The sequence below is a fragment of the Lithobates pipiens genome, unplaced genomic scaffold (assembly GCF_037356315.1).
Source record: "Lithobates pipiens isolate NorthernLeopardFrog02 unplaced genomic scaffold, aLitPip1_a1.2 Scaffold_30, whole genome shotgun sequence".
NCBI classification, from domain to species: Eukaryota; Metazoa; Chordata; class Amphibia; order Anura; family Ranidae; genus Lithobates; species Lithobates pipiens.
Window position 1 is genome coordinate 39,715,987 of NW_027507791.1, and position 23,978 is coordinate 39,739,964.

The following is a 23,978-nucleotide window of genomic DNA, read 5'->3' on the forward strand; positions in this document are numbered from 1 at the left end:
TCTCACGGTAAACAAACTTTAAGTACACAGATGCAGTGCAGCCCTATGAGAGCTGGCTCCCTGGAGGACACTGCAGGCTTGTCTGCCAGCCCCCTCCTCCCCCGTCATACACAGATGATGAAAGGTCTTTCTGGGAGATATGCTGATCGCCCGTCCAGCACACTGGATGGAGCCCAGGCCAACATGGATGAGTGGGCGGCCTACAGCTTGGTCATGGTGAGTGAGAGGACCCCATCCCCCACACACCATTACATACCCCCTCCATCTCCCCCTGGAGACAGGGACCCCTTCTCACCTGGGGGCAGTAACTTCATCTGCCCTGGAGAAAAGGACCTCATCTCTTCTGGGGACGGGGACCCCACCCTGCCTAGGGACAGTCCCCCAATGGGGCACCTAAAAAAAAATAAAAAAAAATAAAAACTACTGATACCAGTGGTGGAACTACAGGGCTCACAAAGGTCATACCTGTGACCACGCCCTGGAGTTCCACCCCCAGACTCAGAGGGAAGGGCCCTGGCTGGGGTTCAGGGGGGCCCTTCATGGTTTCTTGCATCGGGCCCTGAAGGTTCTAGTTACGCCACTGCTGACAGGAGAGAAAGAGGGGAAGTGTCCGATCCGGGAGATATCAGCGGGGAGTGATTCAACGCTGAGGGCGGTAGGACTATCCTTCAACCTTGCTGATCCAATAAGCTGTGTATACATAAGAACCAATGCTTTGAAAGATTTTATGTTTGTGAGTGCAATGTTTGATGGTTTTTTGATTGAATAAAGCAATTTTGTTGTGCGATGGAATTACACTATATGCGTTTTTTATGATTATCCCTCTCTCTGAGATCTGGTGGTTTGATATACGATGGTGAAGGAAACCTGAATTAACAACCAACAAGAATTTTCGATAAGGCTTGTGAAACCAGCTGAGTCTGGTAAGAGAAATACCAAAGGGGGACTTCTCACTAGCACTGATTTTCCGGTGCGTTGTGTGTGTGTGCGTGCGCGCGTGGAGGTGTATTCCGGGCAAAGGTGCAATACATGTCAAGAGTTTAAAGAACTATGTTAAATTGCTGCGAGATTTAAAACTCACCATCAAGAGTTTATAATTGAATATTGGAGATGGACAATAAGATGTGACACAGAGTTTGAATTTACGGACTATATATACACTTTGAATCCACACATTTTTATTGTGGATTATCTGAGCATTCATTGCACTCAATGGTCATTTTTTGCAAATATAGTATGATGCGCTGTTTTTCTCTGTTTTGATGGATTAATTTATCGTTTGATGTATTGATTCATTTTTATAGAGTTTCTTTTGTGATATTGACAGGGTTTTATTTGATATAAAATCTGATTTAAAGCAGCTGCTAAATAGGAGCGAAATTCCACAGTCCCCAGAAGAGATACACACATTTTGGGGGTGTAAGCGCTTGTCTTTGTACATCTAGCGGGGCGGTTGTTATTTGTAACAAAGTTGGGGGAGTTTGATTGCCCCAAAGGATTGCCTGTAGGCTCCAGCCTGTGTATACAATTTATCTACAAAAAAGGATTGTCTGTATGGTGTCACCCAAGTGTACTATTCAGTAAGATAGCAATGGAAGCCAAACCTTGTCAAAGAGACAAAAATGGACTCCAAACAAGGTCTTTACTATCATATGAACTAACTAGACCAGCAATCCTGGGTACAAGGCCAGCAGTGTTCACTCTAAAATGTAATATGAGTTTTGTCTAGCATGTCTCATATCAGATAAGGCAGACCTGAGTTCTGATTGGCCACAACAGATTATTCCTCTTTCTACCTTCTCACAACATTGGTTTTAGCTCTTGTGAAATGTCTTTACATAAAGTTCAGGAAGTGCGAAGACGGATAAAACTTCTGCTTCTCAGAAGGACAGTCACAACTTCAAGGTCCCGTCTACAATGTCTGTCTTTCTCGCCATCGTGCTCCTTTGTAAGTAGAAATATATATTTTTTTTTTCATTCTGAGTATTTTATTATTATATTCTCAGTGTCAGCTGAGTGTCTTTCCTTTGAGATTGTGTGAAACATAAAAGAACAACTCATTACTATGAGCCTGTTGGAGGCTTTACCTTTAAACACAAGCATTATATTTGCATCTGTTGTGGACAAAGTATGACGACCCTCCTCCTTCTTCTTCTTCTTCTTCTTCTTCTTCCTCTTCTTCTTACTTTGTGTTCACCATCTAAAGGGGAATGTATGATCTATCTTGTTCCATGGGAAATACAATATGTTACAATTGTTTAGTATAATCCACTCTCAGTGATGGTGGATTGCATATTGTAGAAATGAGCTCTTGGCGTCTGGGCAGAGCATATTTGTGACTCATGCTACTTTATAAGTATTTCTTGTAAGCTGTGTTTGTGGTCTTGTTGTCGCACAGGCTGCAAGTTTCCCATTTATCTAGATAACTCAGACCCACAAATGTGATTTTCAGAAGAGCTTTGTTTTAATTGCCGAAGTAAATGATAGTAGAAGATGACTGTCAGCTCTAAGGAGAAAACTGTAGTAAGGTGGGGGCAATGCTGGGCATGATACCGGGGTATGTGTCCTCGGTCTACTGCTGAGTGCTCCTTGCCTCATGTCATTGAAATATTGTTTTACGTTATATTCACGTCCACAGTACATCTCAGAATCCCAGTATCTCCACCCCTGGGCTTTTAGAGCTTATGAAGGGTTGGGTGGACTGGTTACTTGGTTAGTAAGGGGGGATCTGGTGGTTTCATAGTTGGGTTCTAGTAGTTATGTCACTGGAACTGTATAAGGGTGAAGAGAAAGGTGCTGGTTGGAAAAAGCTTCATAAAGGAGGTGGTGGGTTGACTGGTGGCTACGTAAGGCGCAATAGAAGTGTCTTGGTAAGGGGGGTTATGATGGATTCATAGAATGTTCTGATGGGTAAATAAACATGTCCACTGTGTAAGAGGGCTTATGGGGTGAATAAAAGGGCAGCTGATGTTTACTCAATGGTAGAATGGCAACACAAATGTCTGGTTGCTTAACACAACTTCTTCAAACCATCTAAGAGAGAGTGGAAGTTCTGATCTTCTTCTGGTGACCTGAGAAAATTGGGAACCAAACATGTTTGTTATAAAAATGTTTTAGAATTTCTAACTGAAAATGAAAGAAAGATAAATGATTGAAATGCATTAGATATGTTTTAATGACATGTACTGTACAAAATATTTTCTAAGAAGTGTATTTTGGCTTTTCAGCTTTGAACGTGGGAAGATCTGGTGAGTACAAACCTGATACTGGACAATGGGGCTGATTTACGAAGCGTTTGCGCCATGAGTTGCGGCGCATGCCGACGCACAGCGGCCGTTTTCGTATTCACAAAACATTTGCGCCTGTAACACAGCGCAATTCCCCATTTACTATGAGCATGCCGGCGCACGGGCAGCCGCGATCTGTGCGCCGCTATAGACCTGGCGCACGCATTCTTCAACTCAGAATTAAAAGAAGCTGGAAGTGCCAATATGATGGGGGTGATGTGAGGAAGTGTAGATATGACTGTCCAAGTAACAATTATGCCCAAAATAGAACAGAAAATTAACTTCTCTGAGCAAGCCTGCTGCACCTGCAAATACACTCGGAACTGCGCTAGGTCAATTTATGCACTGCACATGCGCAAGCGGCATTTACGCTCGCTCAAGTTTCTTGCATAGGTTGAACAGGCGCACCTCTCAACTTGACTTTATTTTTTATTTTTTTTATTCGCTGGTTCACTTCTATGTTTTTTTTTTATTATAAATGCTTCTTGGAAAATCCCTTTGTGCTGAGATTTCAATTCAGATCATACCTTAAATCCATCTGAAATTACCAAAGTTTAACCACTTCAGCCCCGGAAGATTTTACCCCCTTCCTGACCAGAGCACTTTTTGCGATTCGCCACTGCGTCAGTTTAACTGACAATTGCGTGGTCATATGACATTGTACCCAAGATAAATTGACGTTTTTTTTTCCCCCACAAACAGAGCTTTCTTTTGGTGGTATTTGATCACTTCTGTGTTTTTTATTTTTTGCGCTATAAACAAAAAAGAGTGACAATTTTGGAAAAAAAAAACAATATTTTTTACTTTTTGTTACAATAAATATCCCCCAAAAACATATTAAATTTTTTTTTTTCCCTCAGTTTAGGCCGATACATATTCTTCTACATATTTTATGGTAAAAAAAAAATCACACTAAGCCCTTGTACACACGGTCGGAGATTCCGACGGAATGTGTCCTATCAGACCGTTTTGACGGACATTCCGACTGTGTGTGGTCTCCATTGGACTGTTTTACCGGCAAGTTGGAAAAGTTGGTCCGGCGGAGATTCCGACGGACCAACTTTTCCAACTTGCCGGTAAAATTTTCCGACAAAATGCTCCGATCGGACATACTCCGATCATGTGTAGCCTACTCCGACAGACAAAGTGCCACGCATGCTCAGATCAAATTCCTAGGCCAAAGCTATTGGCTACTAGCCTGAACGTAGTCCCATCGTAACGAAATAACGTCATCACGTTATGTACAATTGGATTTTCCGACAACTTTGTCCGACCGTGTGTATGCAACATCACTTCCGGACCTCTTTCGGAATGAATCCGTCGGAATTACTCGTATATTGATTGGTTTACGCCAAAGTTGTCGCATCTACAAAATTGGGGATAGTTTTTTTGGCATTTTTATTATACTTTTTTTTTATTAGTAATGACGGCAATCTGTGATTTTTATTGTGACTTCGACATTATGGCGGACACATCGGACACTTTTGTCACTATTTTGGAACCATTGTCATCTATACAGCGATCAGTGCTATAAAAATACACAGATTATTGTGTAAATGGCACTGGCAGGGAAAGGGTTAACCACTAGGGGTTTATGAAGGGGTTAAGTGTGTCCTAGGGAGTGATTCTAACTGTCTGGGGAGGGGCTATCTAGGACATAACAGCGATAACTGCTCTCGATGACAGGGAGCAGTGGATCTCTGTCATGACACAAGGCAGAATGGGGGAATGTCTTGTTTACATTGGCATCTCCCTGTTCTACCTCTCCACACCGCAATCGAGGGCCACTGGAGAACATCGAGTTCCGGAGACCTGCGGGCACGCTCAGGGTGAGAGGAGACAGATCGTGTGTTCCTTGTATATAGGAACACCGATCGGTCACCTCCCCCAGCCAATCCCTCCCCCCACAGTTAGAATCACTCCCTAGGTAACATTTTTAACGTCCCCAGTGTTAACTCCTTCCCTGCCAGTGACATTTATAAAGTAATCAGTGCATAATGATAGCACTGATTGCTGTATAATTGTCAATGGTTCCAATAGTGCCAAAAGTTTTCGATGTGTCCGCCGCAATATCACAGTCCTGATAAAAATTGCAGATCGCCGCCATTACTAGTAAAAAATAATAATAATGGCATAAATAAATAACCTATTTTGTAGGCGCTATAACTTTTGCGCAAACCAATCAATATACGCTTATTACAATATTTTTTACGAAAAATATGTAGAAGAATACGTATCGGTCTAAACTAATGAAGAAATTAGTTTTTGTTTTTTTTAAATTAGGGATATTTATTATAGCAAAAAGTAAAAAAAATTGCGTTTTGTTTCAAAATTGTTGCACCTTTTTTGTTTATACCACAGAGATCATCAAATACCACCAAAAGAAAGCTCTATTTGTGGGGAAAAAAATACCAATTTCATATGGGTACAGTGTTGTATGATTGCGTAATTGTCATTCAAAATGTTACAACGCTGAAAGCTGAAAATTGGCCTGGGCAGGAAGGGGGTGACATTTCCAGGTTTTGAAGTGGTTAAAATATATATATTTTTTTTTACGGAGATTAGATTTCATTGTTGCAAACAGAGAATTACCAACATGTGAGGAAATCCACACTATGTCCAGGACTATAAACATTCCCATTTCTATAGAGAATGTATTTTTCTCATACAAGATGTGTTCACCTCTCTGTGTTTTGCTGCACACTGTGCTCTCTATGTGTTCTGTGTGATCTCTTTTCTTCTATAGGAGGGGCCATCAAACCTGTGGTGACCTTCACACCCAACTGGGGGAATATATTATACTATGACGATGCGACTCTAACATGTGATGTGCCGTCTACTGCACCAGAGGAGCCCCGGACCTATCACTGGTACAGAAACCAGACAAAGATAGAAGGAGGTCAACAGAGACTTCATATCATTAGATCTTCAGTAGGACGGGACAGAGGAGATTACCAGTGCCAGACCATCGGTGGTAATATCAGTGATCCCGTCTTCCTAGATGTTACACAAAGTGAGTCGTCCATCTCATCTCCATCATTACAGATTGTTGGGTGTGAATAGAACAACCTAAAGTATCATTTTATTACATTTCAGATTTTGTCCTCCTGCAGAGACCTCCATCTGCCATCTATGAAGGAGACCCCCTGACTCTGAGATGTCATCATGTCAAAGATTTTAATGAAATAAACACAAAATTCTACAAGGATGATCAGGAGATAAAACCATCAGAATCCGACTCCACATTCCATATTCCTAATATAACGAGGAGTCAGTCTGGACGGTACAAATGTACTAAACAAATACAACGCTATGATCTTACAAATGTGATAGAGCACTCAGATGAATCCTCTGTGAAAGGTAAATTAAAATCTTATTTAAAACTGTATCTTTAGAAATATTGGTTGATCCAGAGAAAGATGAACTCCCACAAAAAAAAATGCTCTTTAGCGTTGACTTTGTTGCAAAAAGTGTGCTTTCCTAACATTTATGAACCATTTAAAGCCCATTTTGTTCCCTAGCTGCCCATCAAAAAAACATCTCCGAGGTGGATGAAATCACAGCAAAAATGGGGTCAGCATGGAAGATGATTATTTGGACTCACAACTCAAAAAATAAATCATATGGATTTTAAAAATGTCCTAGAGGAACCTGTCATAATACAATATCTTGTGATGTGATGTGTGATGTACTGTATTTGTGTGCCAAGACTTCCATTCAGCTCTGGAGGAGGCCATTGTGTGAATATTGGATGTGGTTCTAGTTCCAGGGGCAGAGTAGACCTGTACAGCCTCCCATAGAGACAAACCTGTCCCCGGTACCAGAACCACCTCCAGCAGTGAGGCTGAGGTCTTGTCCATTCCCGGATGGGAGGATCAGATAAGTACGGGCACAGCTGTACTAACATTACAAATATTGAAAGTCTCCTTCTTAAAGTAAAATCAAACCCTTAAGCCTCGTACACATGATCAGAAATTCCCCCAGCAAAAGTCCAATGAGAGCTTTTGTTCGGAAATTCCAACCAAATGTAGGCTCCATCGGACTTTTGCTGGCGGAATTCCGGGCAGCAAAAGATTGAGAGCAGGTTCTCTATTTTTTGGTCGGAAAAAGTTCTGATCGGAAATTAGCAATTCCGATGCCCAAAATTCGTACACATGCTCGGAAACAACTCGACGCATGCTCGGAAGCAATGAATTTCATTTTCCTGGCTCGTCGTAGTGTTGTACGTCACCGTGTTCTTGATGGACTTTTGTGTGACCTTGTGGAATTCCACCAGTAAAAACTTGGATGTTTTTTCTGATGGAAAATACGCTAGTGTGTACGCGGCATTAGTGTTATGTAAACTTAGCACATTGAGGAAAAAAAAAACACATTAATCTGGTAAAATTCTTATCCTGGCATTGCAGATTACAATTCGCTGATGCATTGATAGGCAGCACTGTTGGGCACTGATACGCAGCAGTGATATGTAGCACTGATGGGCATTGATAGGTAGCACTGATGGGCACTCATAGGTGGCACTGATTGGCACAGATAGGCGACACTTATGGGCACTGAAAGGCTGCATGGATGGGCACTTATGGGTGGCATTGATGGACACTGATGGGTGGCAGTGATGACACTGGCAGGCATTGCTGTTGGGGACTGATTATTGGCATCTGTCTGGGCACTAACTGCCATCCCTGGTGGTCCAGGGAGGCATGCCTGGTGACCATCCATTGTGGGCATCCCTGGTTGTTCAGTGTGGGCATACGTGGGGGGGGGGGGGGGAGCTGCGCAGATATTCAATCAGTGCAGACCCCCCTGTGAGGGCAGCAGCCGATCGGCTCTCCTGTACTCACGTCTGTCTGCGCGAGTGAGGAAAAGCTGATACATGGCTTTTCCTGTTCACACTGTGATCAGATGTGATTGGACACGGCTGATCACATGGTAAAGAGCCTCCAGAGTAACTCGGAAGCACCAGCTGTTTTCTTGAAAGACATCATATGACGTCCGGTCAGGATAACAGAACCACCGCCCGGCCAGAAGTATTTGAGGACCACTCCACGTACATTTACTAAGGCAGGGAGGCCCTTAAGCGCAAAATCACGTACCTGTACATGATTCTGGGATGCACTCCCGCTATAATTGGACACAGTAGGAACCAATCAGCATGTCTGGAGAGACAGAAAGACGGTCTGCCTATGGAAACAAAGCAGATCGTCGTTCTGTCAGACAGGAAGAGAGAGATCTATGACTCTTTTAGCAGATGATCAAAGCTAGTCACAGCGCCTAGAGGCGATTCAGTTCGCATTATGCGCTATACAAGTATTTCATTCATTCATTCATTCCTGCTAATCAGGTACACAAATGTCTCTCTTCCTTGAGTGTACCCATCCCCCACACAGTAAGAAAACACACCCAGGGAACACAGATCATCCCTGATGTTAACCCATTCCCTGCCTGTGTCATTTATACAGTGACAGTACTTTTTTTTTAGCACTAATCAATGTATTGGTGTCACTGATCCCCAAAAAGTGTCCCTTAATGTCAAATTTCTCCGTCGCAATGTTGCAGTCACACTAAAAATTGCTGAACGCCGCCATTACTTGTAAAAATATTTAAAAAAAATTTAAATTTCCTAAATCTATCCCATAGTTTGTAAACAATAACTTTTGCGCAAACCAATCAATATACGCTTATTGGTATTTTTTTACCAAAAATATGTAGCAGAATACAAATTGGCCCAAACTAATGAAGAAATTTTTATTTTTTTTTCAAAATTTTTTTTTTGTTTATGGCGAAAAAAACCTAAAAATGCAGAGGGGATCAAATACCACCAAAAGGAAGATCTATTATTTGGGTGCAACGTCGCACAACCGCGCAATTATCAGTTAAAGCGATGCAGAGCCGTATCGCAATGGCCTGGTCATGAAGTGGGGTAAAACCTTCAGAGGCTGAAGTGGTTAAACAGAAATCCTGGGGCGACGGTCATGGCACTGGCTAAAACTGGAGCATAGGCAAGGATTAAAAGATGAAGAAGCTGCATACTCAGTAAGAGGTTAAATCCGTTAGTGAAAGTGCTAAACAATGTTGGGTGTAATATCACTTTACAGCCAAGAAACAGGAAATATAACTGAGAAATAATAGGAGAAGTGACTGACTGGTTCCGTTGATAGTAGACTGATAAACCCTAATGCAATCAAGTAGACTTATTACCAGCCTCCCATTGTAGCACCGGGGTTCTGAGCCTAGTTACCTCCCAGGACATTGCCCATTTTAAGTCTGTATGTTTGTGTTGGTTTCCTCCAGTGTCTTGGTTGACCATTCACAATCTAAATATACAGGTAGAACAACTGACCTTACCGGGTTCTCTATTTCCGCGTATTGCTGTAGTGGATACAATAGCCCAGGGGTCGGCAACCTATGGCCCGCCGCTGCTAAATGTCCGGCCTGTCAGTACACATGGTGAATTCACGCGCACACACAACTTGGACATTTTAACCCCTTTGCGCTGACCATACGCAAATATGCTTCTTCGGCTTGAGGGGGTTGTTCCGGGGTGATGGCTGCAACTTCACGCATCACCCCAGTACCATTTTTTTTAGAGCCGACGGTCGGCTTTCTTAGGATAACAACCGATGCGGCTAAAAAGCCACTCAGCTGTTATCCCAAACAGTGTGATACGCCCAGGCTCTCCTGTTCCACCGGGAGGCCCAAGCGACCAGCCGGCACATCCGCCGACTGGCCAGAGACCCAAATGAAGCTGAGATCAGGTTCAACCAAGTTTCGGATCTAGTAACCCGGAAGCTATGTCATGACATCACTTCCAGTTTACAGAAGAATTAAAGGCGCCACATTTAAAAAAATTAGAGAATTAAAAAAAAAATGTAAAGCACCCCATCCCTCCATACTCACACAGCTGTGTAATATGCAGGGAGGGGCTGGGTGGGGGGGGCTGTGAGATGTGTGGGGGGATGGTGTAATATGCAGGGGGACTGTGTAATGTAAAGGTGTCCAGAGGTACAGGGACTGTGTAATGTAAAGGTGTCCAGAGGTACAGGGACTGTGTAATGTAAAGGTGTCCAGAGGTACAGGGACTGTGTAATGTAAAGGTGTCCAGAGGTACAGGGGCTGTGTAATGTAAAGGTGTCCAGAGGTACAGGGGCTGTGTAATGTAAAGGTGTCCAGAGGTACAGGGGCTGTGTAATGTAAAGGGGTCCAGAGGTACGGGGGCTGTTTAATGTAAAGGAGCCTAGAGGTACAGGGGCTGTGTAATGTAAAGGGGTCCAGAGGTACAGGGGCTGTGTAATTTAAAGGAGCCTAGAGGTACAGGGGCTGTGTAATGTAAAGGGGTCCAGAGGTACGGGGACTGTATAATGTAAAGGGGTCCAGAGTTGCAGGGGCAGTGTAATGTAAAGGGGCCCAGAGGTGCGGGGCTGTGTAATGTAAAGGTGTCCAGAGGTACAGGGGCTGTGTAATGTAAAGGGATCCAGAGGTACGGGGACTGTGTAATGTAAAGGGGTCCAGAGTTGCAGGGGCTGTGTAATGTAAAGGTGTCCAGAGGTATGGGGGCTGTGTAATGTAAAGGGGTCCAGAGTTGCAGGGGGCTATGTAATGCAAATGACCCAGAGGTGTGGGGCTGTATAATGTTGTCTTCATTTACTAGCAGGTGAACGCGGCCCTCCATGCTGACTCCTGGCTTAGCCAAACACGGATGGAAATTATTCTGTGTCCACTGCAAAGCATCGTGAGATTTTTTCAACATTTAGAGAATAATTGTCTTCCCATTAATTTCTATTTTTAACAATTTCCTCTTCCAGAGCTCTTCTCTCCTCCAGAAATAAAAGTGCCCCCGTCCAGGGTAATAGAAGGAGATGAGATGACGGTGAGATGTGACACCAGACTGGATCCGCTCAGAGGCGGCACAGAGCTGCAATTTGCCTTCTACAGAGATGGACGGACTGTGCGGAGATACAAAGAATCTGATACATACAGAGTGCCGTCATATCAGCTGGAGGATTCTGGTAATTATACCTGTGCAGTGAGGACGGCATCTGACACTGTGAGGAAGATGAGTGATGGGATCCATATACAGATATATGGTGAGGATGTAAACCTAAAAGAATGGCTTTGATCCAATCATACATTATCCTTACATACACTTTTAATTTCTTTATTCCCTGACAGTCACATGCTGAGGGAATAGAACTCATACTGACCAATCATTGTCATCCTTTCCTCTTCCAGAGCTCTTCTCCCCACCGCAAATAAAAGTGCCCCCGTCCAGGGTAATAGAAGGAGATAACATGATGGTGAGATGTGACACCAGACTGGATCCTCTCAGAGGCGGCACAGAGCTGCACTTTGCCTTCTACAGAGATGGACGGACTGTGCGGGGATACGATGTATCTGATACATACAGAGTGCCGTCATCTCAGCTGGAGGATTCTGGGAAATATACCTGTGAAGTGGGGACGAGGTCTGGCTCTGTGATGAAGAGAAGTGATGGACTCTATATACAGATATATGGTGAGGATGTAAACCTAAAAGAATGGCTTTGATCCAATCATACATTATCCTTACATACACTTTTAATTTCTTTATTCCCTGACAGTCACAAGATGAGGGAATAGAACTCATACTGACCAATCATTGTCATCCTTTCCTCTTCCAGAGCTCTTCTCCCCTCCGCAAATAAAAGTGACCCCGTCCAGGGTAATAGAAGGAGATGAGATGACGGTGAGATGTGACACCAGACTGGATCCACTCAGAGGCGGCACAGAGCTGCACTTTGCCTTCTACAGAGATGGACAGGCTGTGCGGGGATACAATGTATCTGATACATACAGAGTGCCGTCATCTCAGCTGGAGGATTCTGGGAATTATACCTGTGAAGTGACGACGAGGTCTGGCTCTGTGAGGAAGATGAGTGATGGGCTCTATATCCAGATATATGGTAAGGGTGTAAAAGTAAATCAAGTCAATGAGACCTGCAAACATTACAGAAAACACTTCCAGCTTTCCCAGGATTCAATGTGTGGTGTCACAAGATTAGGTGCACTGCCTTCTGGAGTCTAAGGGTGGATAAAATGTGTCCTCAACATTCATACCCGCACCTTATGTTTTTAATCTGAATAAGATGTGCGTTGAACCATGTGGTGTCTTGGTGTCATTTGGTTGACCTGTACACACAGCCTATAGTAAAGGAAATCTTCACATTCTGGTGTCAGAAGTTTTTGTTTGTGTTCAAACATGAGGCATAGCATTGCACAGGTTAAAGCATGATCTCTGTCTGTAGTCTGAGAACTGACACTTCCTGTGAGGAAACGACATGTCCCACAATCCCTGGGTCCCTCAGACTAGTGCTCTGCAGGTGGAGGTCACACAGTAATTAGATCTGGCACAGACACAAACAGACAAAGCAATTAACAGGGAGATCACCATGCAGTCTTTCATCACATTATCACTCCCACATTTGTGATACAACACAGAGGAAATGGTGAGGTCTGGATTGGAGGCTGTGTGGCCTGACACAAGAAGTTGCCTCTTTACCGGATAAGGACAAGCTAGGTGAATGAATACATGGACATAAGGGGATTGATCAACACTACAACACAGTTACAACATGTGAGCCCATCATTATAAGATGAGACAAACAAACAGCAGAGGGAATATTCTACATAGTTAAAAACCACATAAAACACTTGAAATCATAAAATACCTTTATGTGATCATACTGTGTGCTCCGGCTGACCCTGACTACAATCCATTGAAGTCTATCTAGCTTTGTGCTGTTTCCAGAGTGAAATGTACAACATCCAAATCGGAAAAGTATTGTGTTTGTTGGCTGTGCTGAGAGCAGCCAAGATCAAACCAAGCTTAGCTACCATTTAGAATTCCATAATTTTTACTTCTAAAGCAATAAACTTCACCTTTGTTAAGGTAAAAAAAAATCCCTTTGGATCTATGATATGTACAATATATTACAAGGTGTCTGCAAACATTTTCTATTCTGCACACACAGATATAGACCACACCACTGGACTCTGGGAAAATTAATGCTAAGTAAAAGTAAGAAATAGAAACTTTCTACTGAGATCACGTGATCCATCCCATAATAAGAAAAACTGCACCCCAAACATCCTTCTCAATGTGGGAGCATTGGGCAAATACCCATTTTCGCCTATTATAAAAAAAACACCATATTCCAAAAAAGCACCTCTAAATATTTATGGCCAAAAGTTTGTGAGCAATGAGCCATCACAGCTATATGGGTTTGTTGGACATCTCATTCCAAAGCCAGGACCATTTGTAGCTACAACGTCCTCCCCACATCTAGGAAGGCTTCCACAAGACATTTTGAAAGTGTCTATTGGAATTTGTGAGCTCTGGAACTGAGTTGGGTTGAGTTTATGGCTCTGTGCAAGACATTTGAGTTTCTCCACATCACACTGGTCAAACCATGTCTATATGGAGCTGACTTTGTGCATAGGGGCACAGTCATGCTAGAACAGAGAAAAGCCATCTGTAAGCTCATTCCACAAGGTTGAAAGTAATTAATAGTGGGGAGCATGCGCAGACTCTAACCCGAGCAGTAATGCCAACTTAGAGCTCCACTCCAGGGATAACCACACCGGGGGACACAACGCAGCTTAGGCTCTCAGAACGGCACCCGCCGACATCCGCCACCTTGGAGTACCTGCCGCTCATATATAGTAATTAATATATATATAAAAAAAAATACAATTGCTACACAAGCTTCATTGTAATTTAATGTTGCTAAAAGTCCTTTATACTTACTGTATGCTTACAGATAATAAATTACCCGTGTCGTTAATCGCTGCAGCTGTAATCGGGAGTCTTGTGGTCATTGTCATCTCTGCTGTTCTTATCTGGAAATGTAAAACAAGAAAAAGTGTTTCACATGAAAAAGCACATCAAACAACATCTAAAGCAGGTAATTTGAATGTATCCATAGTACCACTCTGATCATACAAAGACCGATGGACTCCTATCAGTATGTAGGCGAGAAGAGAGAGATGGTTCGGACGGTGTGGGCACCCAGGAGGGAGGGAGTTGCACACTGAGGTCTAAGAATTTAAGGATATATATTTTCAAGAATGTTCCAACTGTAACAGAGGCTTCATACATGTAGTGGCTTCATACTGCAGAGACATGCACATGTAATTGTGGAGGGCTATACCAGGGACCGGCAGCACCTGTCATAGGAGGCGGCTAGTAATCGGTGATGTGTACAGCACTAGAAGCAAAAAAGGAGCATCACAGCATTACCCTACTCTGTTCCACCACCTCAGGAACCTTTCCCTACTCAAGTCACACTCTCCCTGTCAAGCAGGTTCCTGTCCGTAACCTGACCACATGCAAAATGGTGTGCCACCTGCAATGAGCCAGAGTTTTTATAAGCACTGCCCTCAACAAGGATGGCCGTGAAGGTCACTTGGGAGAGCAGCATCCAATCTGACAGCTGCTCACCCGTTGACACACATGGAGGCTCAAGTGGAACGTGAATTCCTCCTGTCCTTTATTCTCCCTGCATGGTGGTCATCGACAGGACCATCTGTGTAGGGTGGTCAACCTACACCTGCCTACAATTATTGCTGCTGCTAGACTAATACACCTCACTAATCGATCCGTGGCTGCTGCCCCTCTCTGATAATCCCTTCACTGGCTTCCCCCACCCCACCGTATAAAATTCAAAATGCTAACCATAACATACAAAGCCATCCACAACCTTGTCCCCATCTACATCACCAACCTCATCTGCAGACATCGCCCTAATCATCCCCTCTGCTCCTCCCAGGACCTCCTGCTCTCTAGCTCCCTTGTTACCTCCTCTTATGCTCGCATTCAGGACTTCTCCAGAGCCTCTCCTGTCCTCTGGAACTCCCTACCCCAGTATATCCAATCAGCCCCTAACCTGTCCACCTTTAGGAGATCCCGAAAAACTCATATATTCAGGGAAGCCTATCCCACACCCACCTAACCATTGTCCCTGAGCCACCCTCGATCAAATAATTCCCCGCATCTATTACCTTTTGTACCACCAACCCCTCCCTTTAGAATGTAAGCGCTATGAGCAGGGCCCTCCTGTCCCTTCTGTATCGAACTGTACTGTAAATGTGCTGTCCCCCCTCTACCTTGTAAAGCGTAACGTAAACTGTTGGCGCTATATAAATCGTGTATAATAATAATAATAATATTAGAATCCTTGGCATCTTTCAGAGGGGAAGGGGGGAATGGGGAACTGTTTTTGACAGGTCCTCTTCCCGACTTCCAGGAGGCGGCGCCATCTCTCAGAAGTTTAGCCCCCTCAGTAGGGAACCAGCTGTGAAGCCAAAAGGCTACTCTGCCGGGTTCCCTTACCGGCAATGGCAGCGGCTGCACCCGACCAATTCTGAAGATCGGCTGCGTTGCCGACATCGGGGGCTCCCTGGACAGTCAGTTTCTATATATTAAAAGTCAGCAGTTGCAGTATTTGTAACTACTGACTTTAAATTTTTCTAGGTGTGGGCGGACCTCCGCTTTAATAACGAGATCTCTATGTTGAAAAAGGCACTAACTCATGACAACTAATTAGAATACATTTGGCTGGTTGGATGTACTCAGTAAATTGTAAACCGGTCACTATGGCCTTACTGCACTAAAGGATTTAAACGTTTTATTTAATATATTTAAAAAAAGCCTACTTTATGAACACAGTAAAGTTTAGTTTAGACAGGAGAAACAAGCCTTTTTAATAAGTTAATGAAAAAAAAAGAAACAAATTATAATATTTCCTATGGCACTTTTAATTGCAGAAGGACCATCATAATAAACTATTTCCCACCCAGGCCAATTCTGACATTTCTCTCCTACATGTAAAAAAAAAAATATAAAAATCACAGAGGTGATCAAATACCACCAAAATAAATCTCTATTCGTAGGGAAAAAGGACATAAATTTTGTTTAGGTACAACGCCGCATGACCGCGCAATTGTCAATTAAAGCCATGCAGTGCCGTATCGCAAAAAAAATCGTTTGGTCGGGAAGGGGGTAAATCCTTCCAGGGCTGAAGTGGTTAAAGATGGCAACTGATTGACATGATTAATTTAATTTTTGCTGTTGTCCTTTGTCTCATGAAACTATATTGATTCATGAAATGACTATCTTTTTTTTTTAAACAATTTTTGCTATTTATTGGGGGCTCGTCCGGGATGTGTTCATTACTAATTCTTTAGTTCTTTAGTAACCTTTACTAAAGAAAAACTTCAATCTGGGTGTTTTTTTTTTTTTTTTAACCCACGTGCCACAAATGTAAATGGTATATATGAAAAATACTAAACTTTTACAAATCAGAAAAAAAATGTACACAACCATGAAAAATCAGTTTAGTTCTCTCTTTACATCTCAATGGTTGAGACAAAAGTTTGATATTGATTATTTACAAAGGATATGTGCCCTTTGACCAAGGATGGACTACTTTGATGCCAATGTAATTTTATTAATTTTTCTAATTATGAAATCACCTGTTTTTTTTTTTTTTCCTCTAGTAAATAACGCTGACCCCGATCCACAAGATGTCTGCTACACCTACCTAGATATAAGTCGGCTTCCCAAAGGTTAGTAGTCACAGTTTGTGACAGTGCCGTATTTGTCAAAACGTATCAATGTAAATATCAAAATGATGTTTCTCTAGAAAAGAGGGGACATGTAGAATAAGTTATGTCCTCCATTTATAACCGAATTAAGGAAATGTATACCTGATAACTCCTGTAAGTCTCGCTATCATCATAGTAAGCTTATTTTATGTTCATAGATATAATTAATTGAACTTCACTTATAGCTCAAATGTTTAATCAGTACAATACTGTGAGTATCAAATAAATTTTTAGTTCTATAATCCAGGGTTTCTCAACCACCAGACCATAGCCCAGTACCAGGCCATGGCTTCCCTTCTCCTGGGCCTCCAGCCAGTTGCAGAACCCTTAGCCAGGCATGTACTGGCCATCGGGACTACCGGGAGTTTCCCGGTGGGCCGATGGCCCAGTGGGCCACTCTGATGTAAGGGGGCTGGTGATGGGACACTCTGATGTGAGGGGGCTGCTTATGGGACACTCTGATGTAAGGGGGCTGATGGGACACTCTGATGTAGGGGGGTGCTGATGGGACACTCTGATGTGAGGGGGCTGCTCATGGGACACTCTGATGTAAGGGGGCTGCTGATGGGACACTCTGATGTAAGGGGCTGCTGATGGGACACTCTGATGTAAGGGGGTGCTGATGGGACACTCTGATGTAAGGGGGCTGCTGATGGGACACTCTGATGTAAGTGGCTGCTGATGGGACACTCTGATGTAAGGGGGCTGGTGATGGGACACTCAAAATGTAAGTGGGCCAGTCTGGATGAAGTCCAGGGCCAAATTTCTGTCCCAGTCCAGCCCTGCTCTTAGCCCTTGTACACACGGTCGGAGATTCCGACAACCAAATCCGTCTGATTTTGTCCGACGGATTTTGGCCGAAACTGTTGTATACACACGGTCGGACGAAGTTGACGGAAAATCCGATCGTACTTAATGCGATGACGTTATTTCGTTACGAAGGGACTACGTTCAGGCTAGTAGCCAATAGCTTTGATGTAGGAATTTGATCTGAGCATGCGTGCCACTTTGTCTGATCGGAATTCTCTACACATGATCGGAGCATTTTGTCGGAAGATATTTCCGGCAAGTTGGAAATGCCTCCTAGCCTCCCACAGTGCCCCCCCAGTATGATTTAGAGCCTCTTCACTGCTCACCATAGTGCCCTTGGCCTGCAAGAGTGTCCATCACTGCCACAGCTTCCTCCAAAAGCCTCATCCTGTACAGGGCCACCAAATCAAATTCAAACCAAATCTGTTGCAGAGTATCCTAACTCCCTCTATAACCTCTGTCTTCTCCATATTGACACCAACCTCAATCAGAGCCTTCCAGCATTTCAAAATATAGTTTGGCAACAAGAATATATAAAAGTGTTATGTTGATTTAATATAGTAATTACTGTTCATTGTTTCCTTATTCCCTTTATAGGTACTAGAATGAAACATGTAAGTATCCAACAAATTCTTTTTTTGGAGAACTATTGTGTTGCCTTTAAAAAAAAAAAATTATATATATATATATATATATATATATATATATATATATATATATATATATATATGTATATATATGCAGTATCTCACAAAAGTGAGTACACCCCTTCTATTCTATCTAACACTGAAGAAATGACGCTTGTCTACAATGTAAAGTAGTGAGTGTACAGCTTGTATAACAGTGTAAATTTGCTGTCCCCTCAAAATAACTCAACACACAGCCATTAATGAAATAAACCGCTGGCAACAAAAGTCAGTACACCCCCTAAGTGAAAATGTCCAAATTAAGCCTGCACTCAAATTGAGACCTTGTATTCCTCCACCTTCCGTTTGAGGATGTCCCACAGATGATCAATAGGGTTTAGGTCTGGAGACATGCTTGGCCAGTCCATCACCTTTACCCTCAGCTTCTTTAGCAAGGCAGTGGTCATCTTGGAGGTGTGTTTGAGGTGGTTATCATGTTGGAATACTGCCCTGCGGCCCAGTCTCTGAAGGGAGGAGATCATGCTCTGCTTCAGTATGTCACAGTACATGTTGGCATTCATGGTCCCCTCAATGATCTGTAGCCCCCCAGTGCCGGCAGCACTCATGCAGCCCCAGACCATGACACTCCCACCACCATGCCTGACTGTAGACAAGACACACTTGTCTTTGTCCTCCTCACCTGGTTGCCCCCACACACGCTTGTCACCATCTGACACCAAATAAGTTTATCTTGGTCTCATAAGACCACAGGACATGGTTCCAGTAATCCATGTCCTTAGTCTGCTTGTCTTCAGCAAACTGTTTGCGGGCTTTCTTGTGCATCATCTTTAGAAGAGGCTTCCTTCTGAGACGACAGCCATGCAGACCAATTTGATGCAGTGTGCGGAGTATGGTCTGAGAACTGACAAGCTGAACCCCCATCCCCCACCCCTACAACCTCTGCAGCAATGCTTCCAGCACTCATACATCTATTTCCCAAAGACAACCTCTGAGTGGAACCTGTCCTGTTAAACCGCTGTATGGTCTTGGCCACCATACTGCAGCTCAGTTTCAGGGTCTTGGCAATCTTCTTATAGCCTAGGCCATCTTTATGAAGACCATCAATTCTTTTTTTAAGATCCTCAGAGATAGATAGATAGATAGATAGATAGATAGATAGATACTGGTAGATGATATAACAGTAAAAACATTATAGCAGTATTCCTATAAACTAATCCAGTTATCTGTTTTAATTATTTCCAGGAAGATCTGACTGTTACATACGCTACTGTGAATATGTAAATATGTAAATGTAAATATCTAAGAGAGGATACCAGACCCGGAATGGATGATACCAAACTCTGCACATTTCCACAGATTGATATTGGGGGTTCCTATGAAGTTGACCAATCCAGAAGAAAAAAGAAAACATATCTATCATAGATTATATGAAACAAAGCTGTGTGAGATAATTACACCCTTTAAATTAAGAGCTTTTTAAAAATAGCCAAGTGCTAGCTACTGTATATCGCTTTTGCCATCATAGGACATTCCTTAACAAAGATTACATTGAGCTCTGTTCCCCCTAGTGCCTAGCATGGGGATTCTGTCATCATTTCCTGATTGGAGAAAGAGAGAGAGAGACCAGTACTGAAAGCAGATGATTGTGGGATATGTAGTCCAGAGGGACGGGATTTCAATGGACCTGTTGCTGCTGCAAACTACAAGTTCCAGCTGACTGGAGAGAGGAGGAATTCTAGGTGAAGAGATAAATAGAACAGTCTGAGCAGGGGCTTGGTCTCTTGGGAGCCCGGCCTACAGCTGCAGAACAGGGTCCAGGTCACTCTGGTGGATGTGAGCAGGTGCCACGGCATGGAGCGTTTTCTATGAGTGAGCCTTATTCCTAGAGGTAAACCCCCAGGTTACCATCAGTAATGTGGCTATCATCTAACTATTTAAGGGATATATATTGTTTTAGTTTTGGCGCCTTCTACTTGTATAACTGGCTATCTGAGGCCACTTTCATCTATACCAACGCAGATACCGCTGAATCCCTGGGTTGTCGGGTGACAATTTGGGCACCTCTCATCTGACTACAGGTCCTACAAGAGCCCGTTCTTGTCGTCCTCCACCCAAGAGCTATCTCCAGGAGTGGTGAGCGGGCAGAAGCCCACCATTAACATTATATTCAGAGACACTGAATGCAGACACCTTTACCCTTTCCTTCTTACACCTAAGGCTTTCCCTGAGAGATTCCTTGCTTGTTAAATCCACGTTGCTGGTTGCCATTTCACAGCAACATCTTGGATCCCTACATAGCCAGCTGAAGATCTTGGACACCTTACATCAAAGTCACCCCCTCCAAAGGATTCAGCTTATAACACCTGCTCATGTTAAAGGGGAACTCTTATTCAGGTTTCGCTTATTGTGTTGTCACATATTGTGCCTACTATTCCATTTGGCCCTTGGCATCAGAGTTTGGAGAGAGCTGCTTGACAAAAAGTCTTTCTTCTCACTCTTATACCTGGGGTCATAGGTTCTCCAAGGACCTGTTGGTCAATACTGCCTGATTTACTGCCATTGTATTGTATATTCTCTGCAATTCTGTTTAATGCTAAAGTTTGCCGCTTGAGGAAAATTTACATTCTTCTTTCCTTGACTGACTCAAGAACATATAGTAAAATACTTATTTGCCATTTCTATTGTTTCTCTTGTGTTTTTTGCAAGTGTATTCTCTCTTTGAATCATGTCAGAACCCAGGGTGTCAAAGGCGTTGGAGGGCTTGCAAGGTCAGGGCAACCTTTGGGGACAGTCATCTTTCAGTAGCCTTTACATGGGTGGCGCTTCATAAACTTTTGTTAATGATGTTTTAGCTGTAAATAAATACACTGATTTATAATATATGCTTAGAATTATCTACAATCTATCTCTATCTGGATGGCTATTGCCTACCTTTAGAATTTTTCTGAAAGCACACCAAAAGTCCTGCATGCTACTTCTTTTGCCGCGTACACATGACCGGACTTTCCAGCAGACTAGGTCCGATGGTCTTCCCGATGGACTTTCGGCAGAGTTCCAATGGACTTTACAAACAAGTGGACTTGGCCACAAACGAAGGGACTAAGTCCGCTCAAAAGTCCCTTCATTTTGAACGTGATGACGTAAGACGGGACTAAAAAAAGGAAGTTCAATAGCCAGTAGCCAATAGCTTTCCTTGCGTCGTAGGGCTTGCAAGGTCAGCACAACCTTTGGGGAGAGTCATCTTCCAGGGGCCTTTACAGGGGTGGCTCTTCATAAACTTTTGTTAATGATGTTTTGGCTGTAAATAAATACACTGATTTATAATATATGCTTAGCATTATCTACAATCTATCACTATCTGGATGGCTATTGCCTACCTTTAGAATTTTTCTGAAAGCACACCAAAAGTCCTTCATGCTACTTCTTTTGCCGCGTACACATGACCGGACTTTCCAGCAGACTAGGTCCGATGGTCTTCTCGATGGACTTTCGGCAGAGTTCCAATGGACTTTACAAACAAGCGGACTTGGCCACAAATGAAGGGACTAAGTCCCTTCAAAAGTCCCTTCATTTTGAACGTGATGACGTAAGACGGGACTAAAAAAAGGAAGTTCAATAGCCAGTAGCCAATAGCTTTCCTTGCGTCGTATTTGGTCCGCTGGCTTAGCATACAGACCAATGGTTTTCCCGATAAGGATTAAGTCCGTCGGCCAGATTTGAAACATGTTTTATTTCTAGGTCGCGACGCACGATGGGATTGTCCGACGGACTGATTCCGTCGGACCTAGTCTGCCGGAAAGTCCGGTCGTGTGTAACCGGCATGAGGTGGACTTTCAGAAAATTTGCCAAAAACTACCAACTTATTAGAAAGTCTATGAGAAGGTACGGGTTAACCACATGAGAACCATGGGTACACCAACACTGAGGCCAAAACGCAGAAGGGTGAAATTGGCCTAACTCTAAACTGATGACCTGAAAATTTAGGGAACCGAAGTCTGTTGCTGTTTCACAGATGCACACACAATTTTAAGCCTTGACCTGTTAAAGAGGAAGTAAACACTGATGGGTTTACTTCCTCTTTCATTCCCTGCAAAGGCAAAGCATAATGGACTACTATGCATCACATAGTAGTCCATTATGTGTCACTTACCTGACACAGGAGCCAGCGAAGTCGCCGCTGTCCCCTGTAGTCCGCCGCATCCATCTTGTTGGTGGGGTCTCGCAGCTCCGCCGCTGTCATTCGGCGAAGCCGCGATGACGTCACTCCCGCGCATGCGCATGGGAGCCGACACACGCGGCAGCTCCGTCGCTGAGAATGTCGCTCTCAGTGAGCCTGCGCGCCGCTGTCTACAGCGCATGTGCCGTAGACAGCGGTGCCTGTTTTCGGGCAAATATCTCCTAAACCATATAGGTTTAGGAGATATTTCTTGGACCTACAGGTAAGCCTTAATCTAGGCTTACCTGTAGGTCAAAGTGGTTTGTAAGGGTTTACAACCACTTTAAGTATCTATTTACTCAATCCAACCTTATCTTTTATATTTTACAAAAAAATGGGTAATATATTGTGTTTATGTGCTTGAAAATTAACCTTAAGCCCCATACACACTATCAGTTTTTCTGCTGAGTTTCTCTTTCAGATTTACCAAAATATGAGGTCAAACCTTAGGAGTTTCAATTTGTATGCAATCAGGCAGTCCCTTCCTCTACATGGTTTTGGTAAACCTGAAGGGAAGACTCAGCAGAAAAATGATAGTGTGTATGGGGCTTTAGGCTATCTTTTTACTTAAATTTAGCATTTGATAAACCATAGAAAATTGGAAGTACCACCATTTTTTTTTCTCTAGGGTGTCCACTGTCACAAAATATATAATGTTTTTGGAGTTTTAAGTAATCTTCGGAGCTAAAATTATTTTTTAAATATGTGAAAAAAAGCACAAAAACTGTTCTGACAGAGCAGGGAATAAACCTTTGCATATGTGTAGACAGAAAAGATATTCTCTTGCGCTCGTGCGTGCACGATTTCAGTACAAAGTGGTAGTATTTTCAAATAATATGATAATTGTATGAAGAGACCATGTGTGTCCCACTGCCTGAACTGACTGGGGGAAGTCTGGAAAAGCTGAATGATAAGGGAGAAAGGAGGAGCGTGACCTAATGCACGAATCAAGTTGATAAGTAAAGTTTATTCTAAACAGATAAATGAATACAAGGAAAATGACTACGTGTTCATGAAGACAGGTTACAATATTCTCATTTGATAAAATAGTGGAAATTATTATAAAAACCCATGCGAGCAGGCATGTACTGGCCATCGGGACTACTGGGAGTTTCCTGGTGGGCCGATGGCTCAGTGGGACACTCTGATGTAAGGGGGCTGGTGATGGAACACTCTGATGTAAGGGGGCTGGTGATGGGACACTCTGATGTAAGGGGGCTGGTGATGGGACACTCTGATGTAAGGGGGCTGCTCATGGGACACTCTGATGTATGGGGGCTGGTCATGGGACACTCTGATGTATGGGGGCTGCTGATGGGAAACTCTGATGTAAGGGGACTGCTCATGGGACACTCTGATGTATGGGGGCTGCTCATGG

General features: G+C 43.2%; 1 protein-coding gene across 1 annotated transcript in view; it reads left to right on the plus strand.

The window, feature by feature from the left end:
* LOC143942183 (high affinity immunoglobulin gamma Fc receptor I-like) overlaps positions 1-21,063 on the plus strand; it is a 70,826-nt gene extending 49,763 nt beyond the window's left edge. Inside the window, exons 3-12 of the mRNA XM_077463439.1 lie at positions 3,228-3,248; positions 6,034-6,300; positions 6,384-6,647; positions 11,090-11,371; positions 11,517-11,798; positions 11,944-12,225; positions 14,083-14,226; positions 16,820-16,888; positions 18,335-18,351; positions 19,627-21,063. Of these exons, the coding sequence (XP_077319565.1) occupies positions 3,228-3,248; positions 6,034-6,300; positions 6,384-6,647; positions 11,090-11,371; positions 11,517-11,798; positions 11,944-12,225; positions 14,083-14,226; positions 16,820-16,888; positions 18,335-18,351; positions 19,627-19,665 (1,667 nt within the window). The 3' untranslated portion in view covers positions 19,666-21,063. The remainder of the gene's footprint in view (positions 1-3,227; positions 3,249-6,033; positions 6,301-6,383; positions 6,648-11,089; positions 11,372-11,516; positions 11,799-11,943; positions 12,226-14,082; positions 14,227-16,819; positions 16,889-18,334; positions 18,352-19,626) is intronic.
* The last annotated feature ends 2,915 nt before the right edge of the window (positions 21,064-23,978 follow it).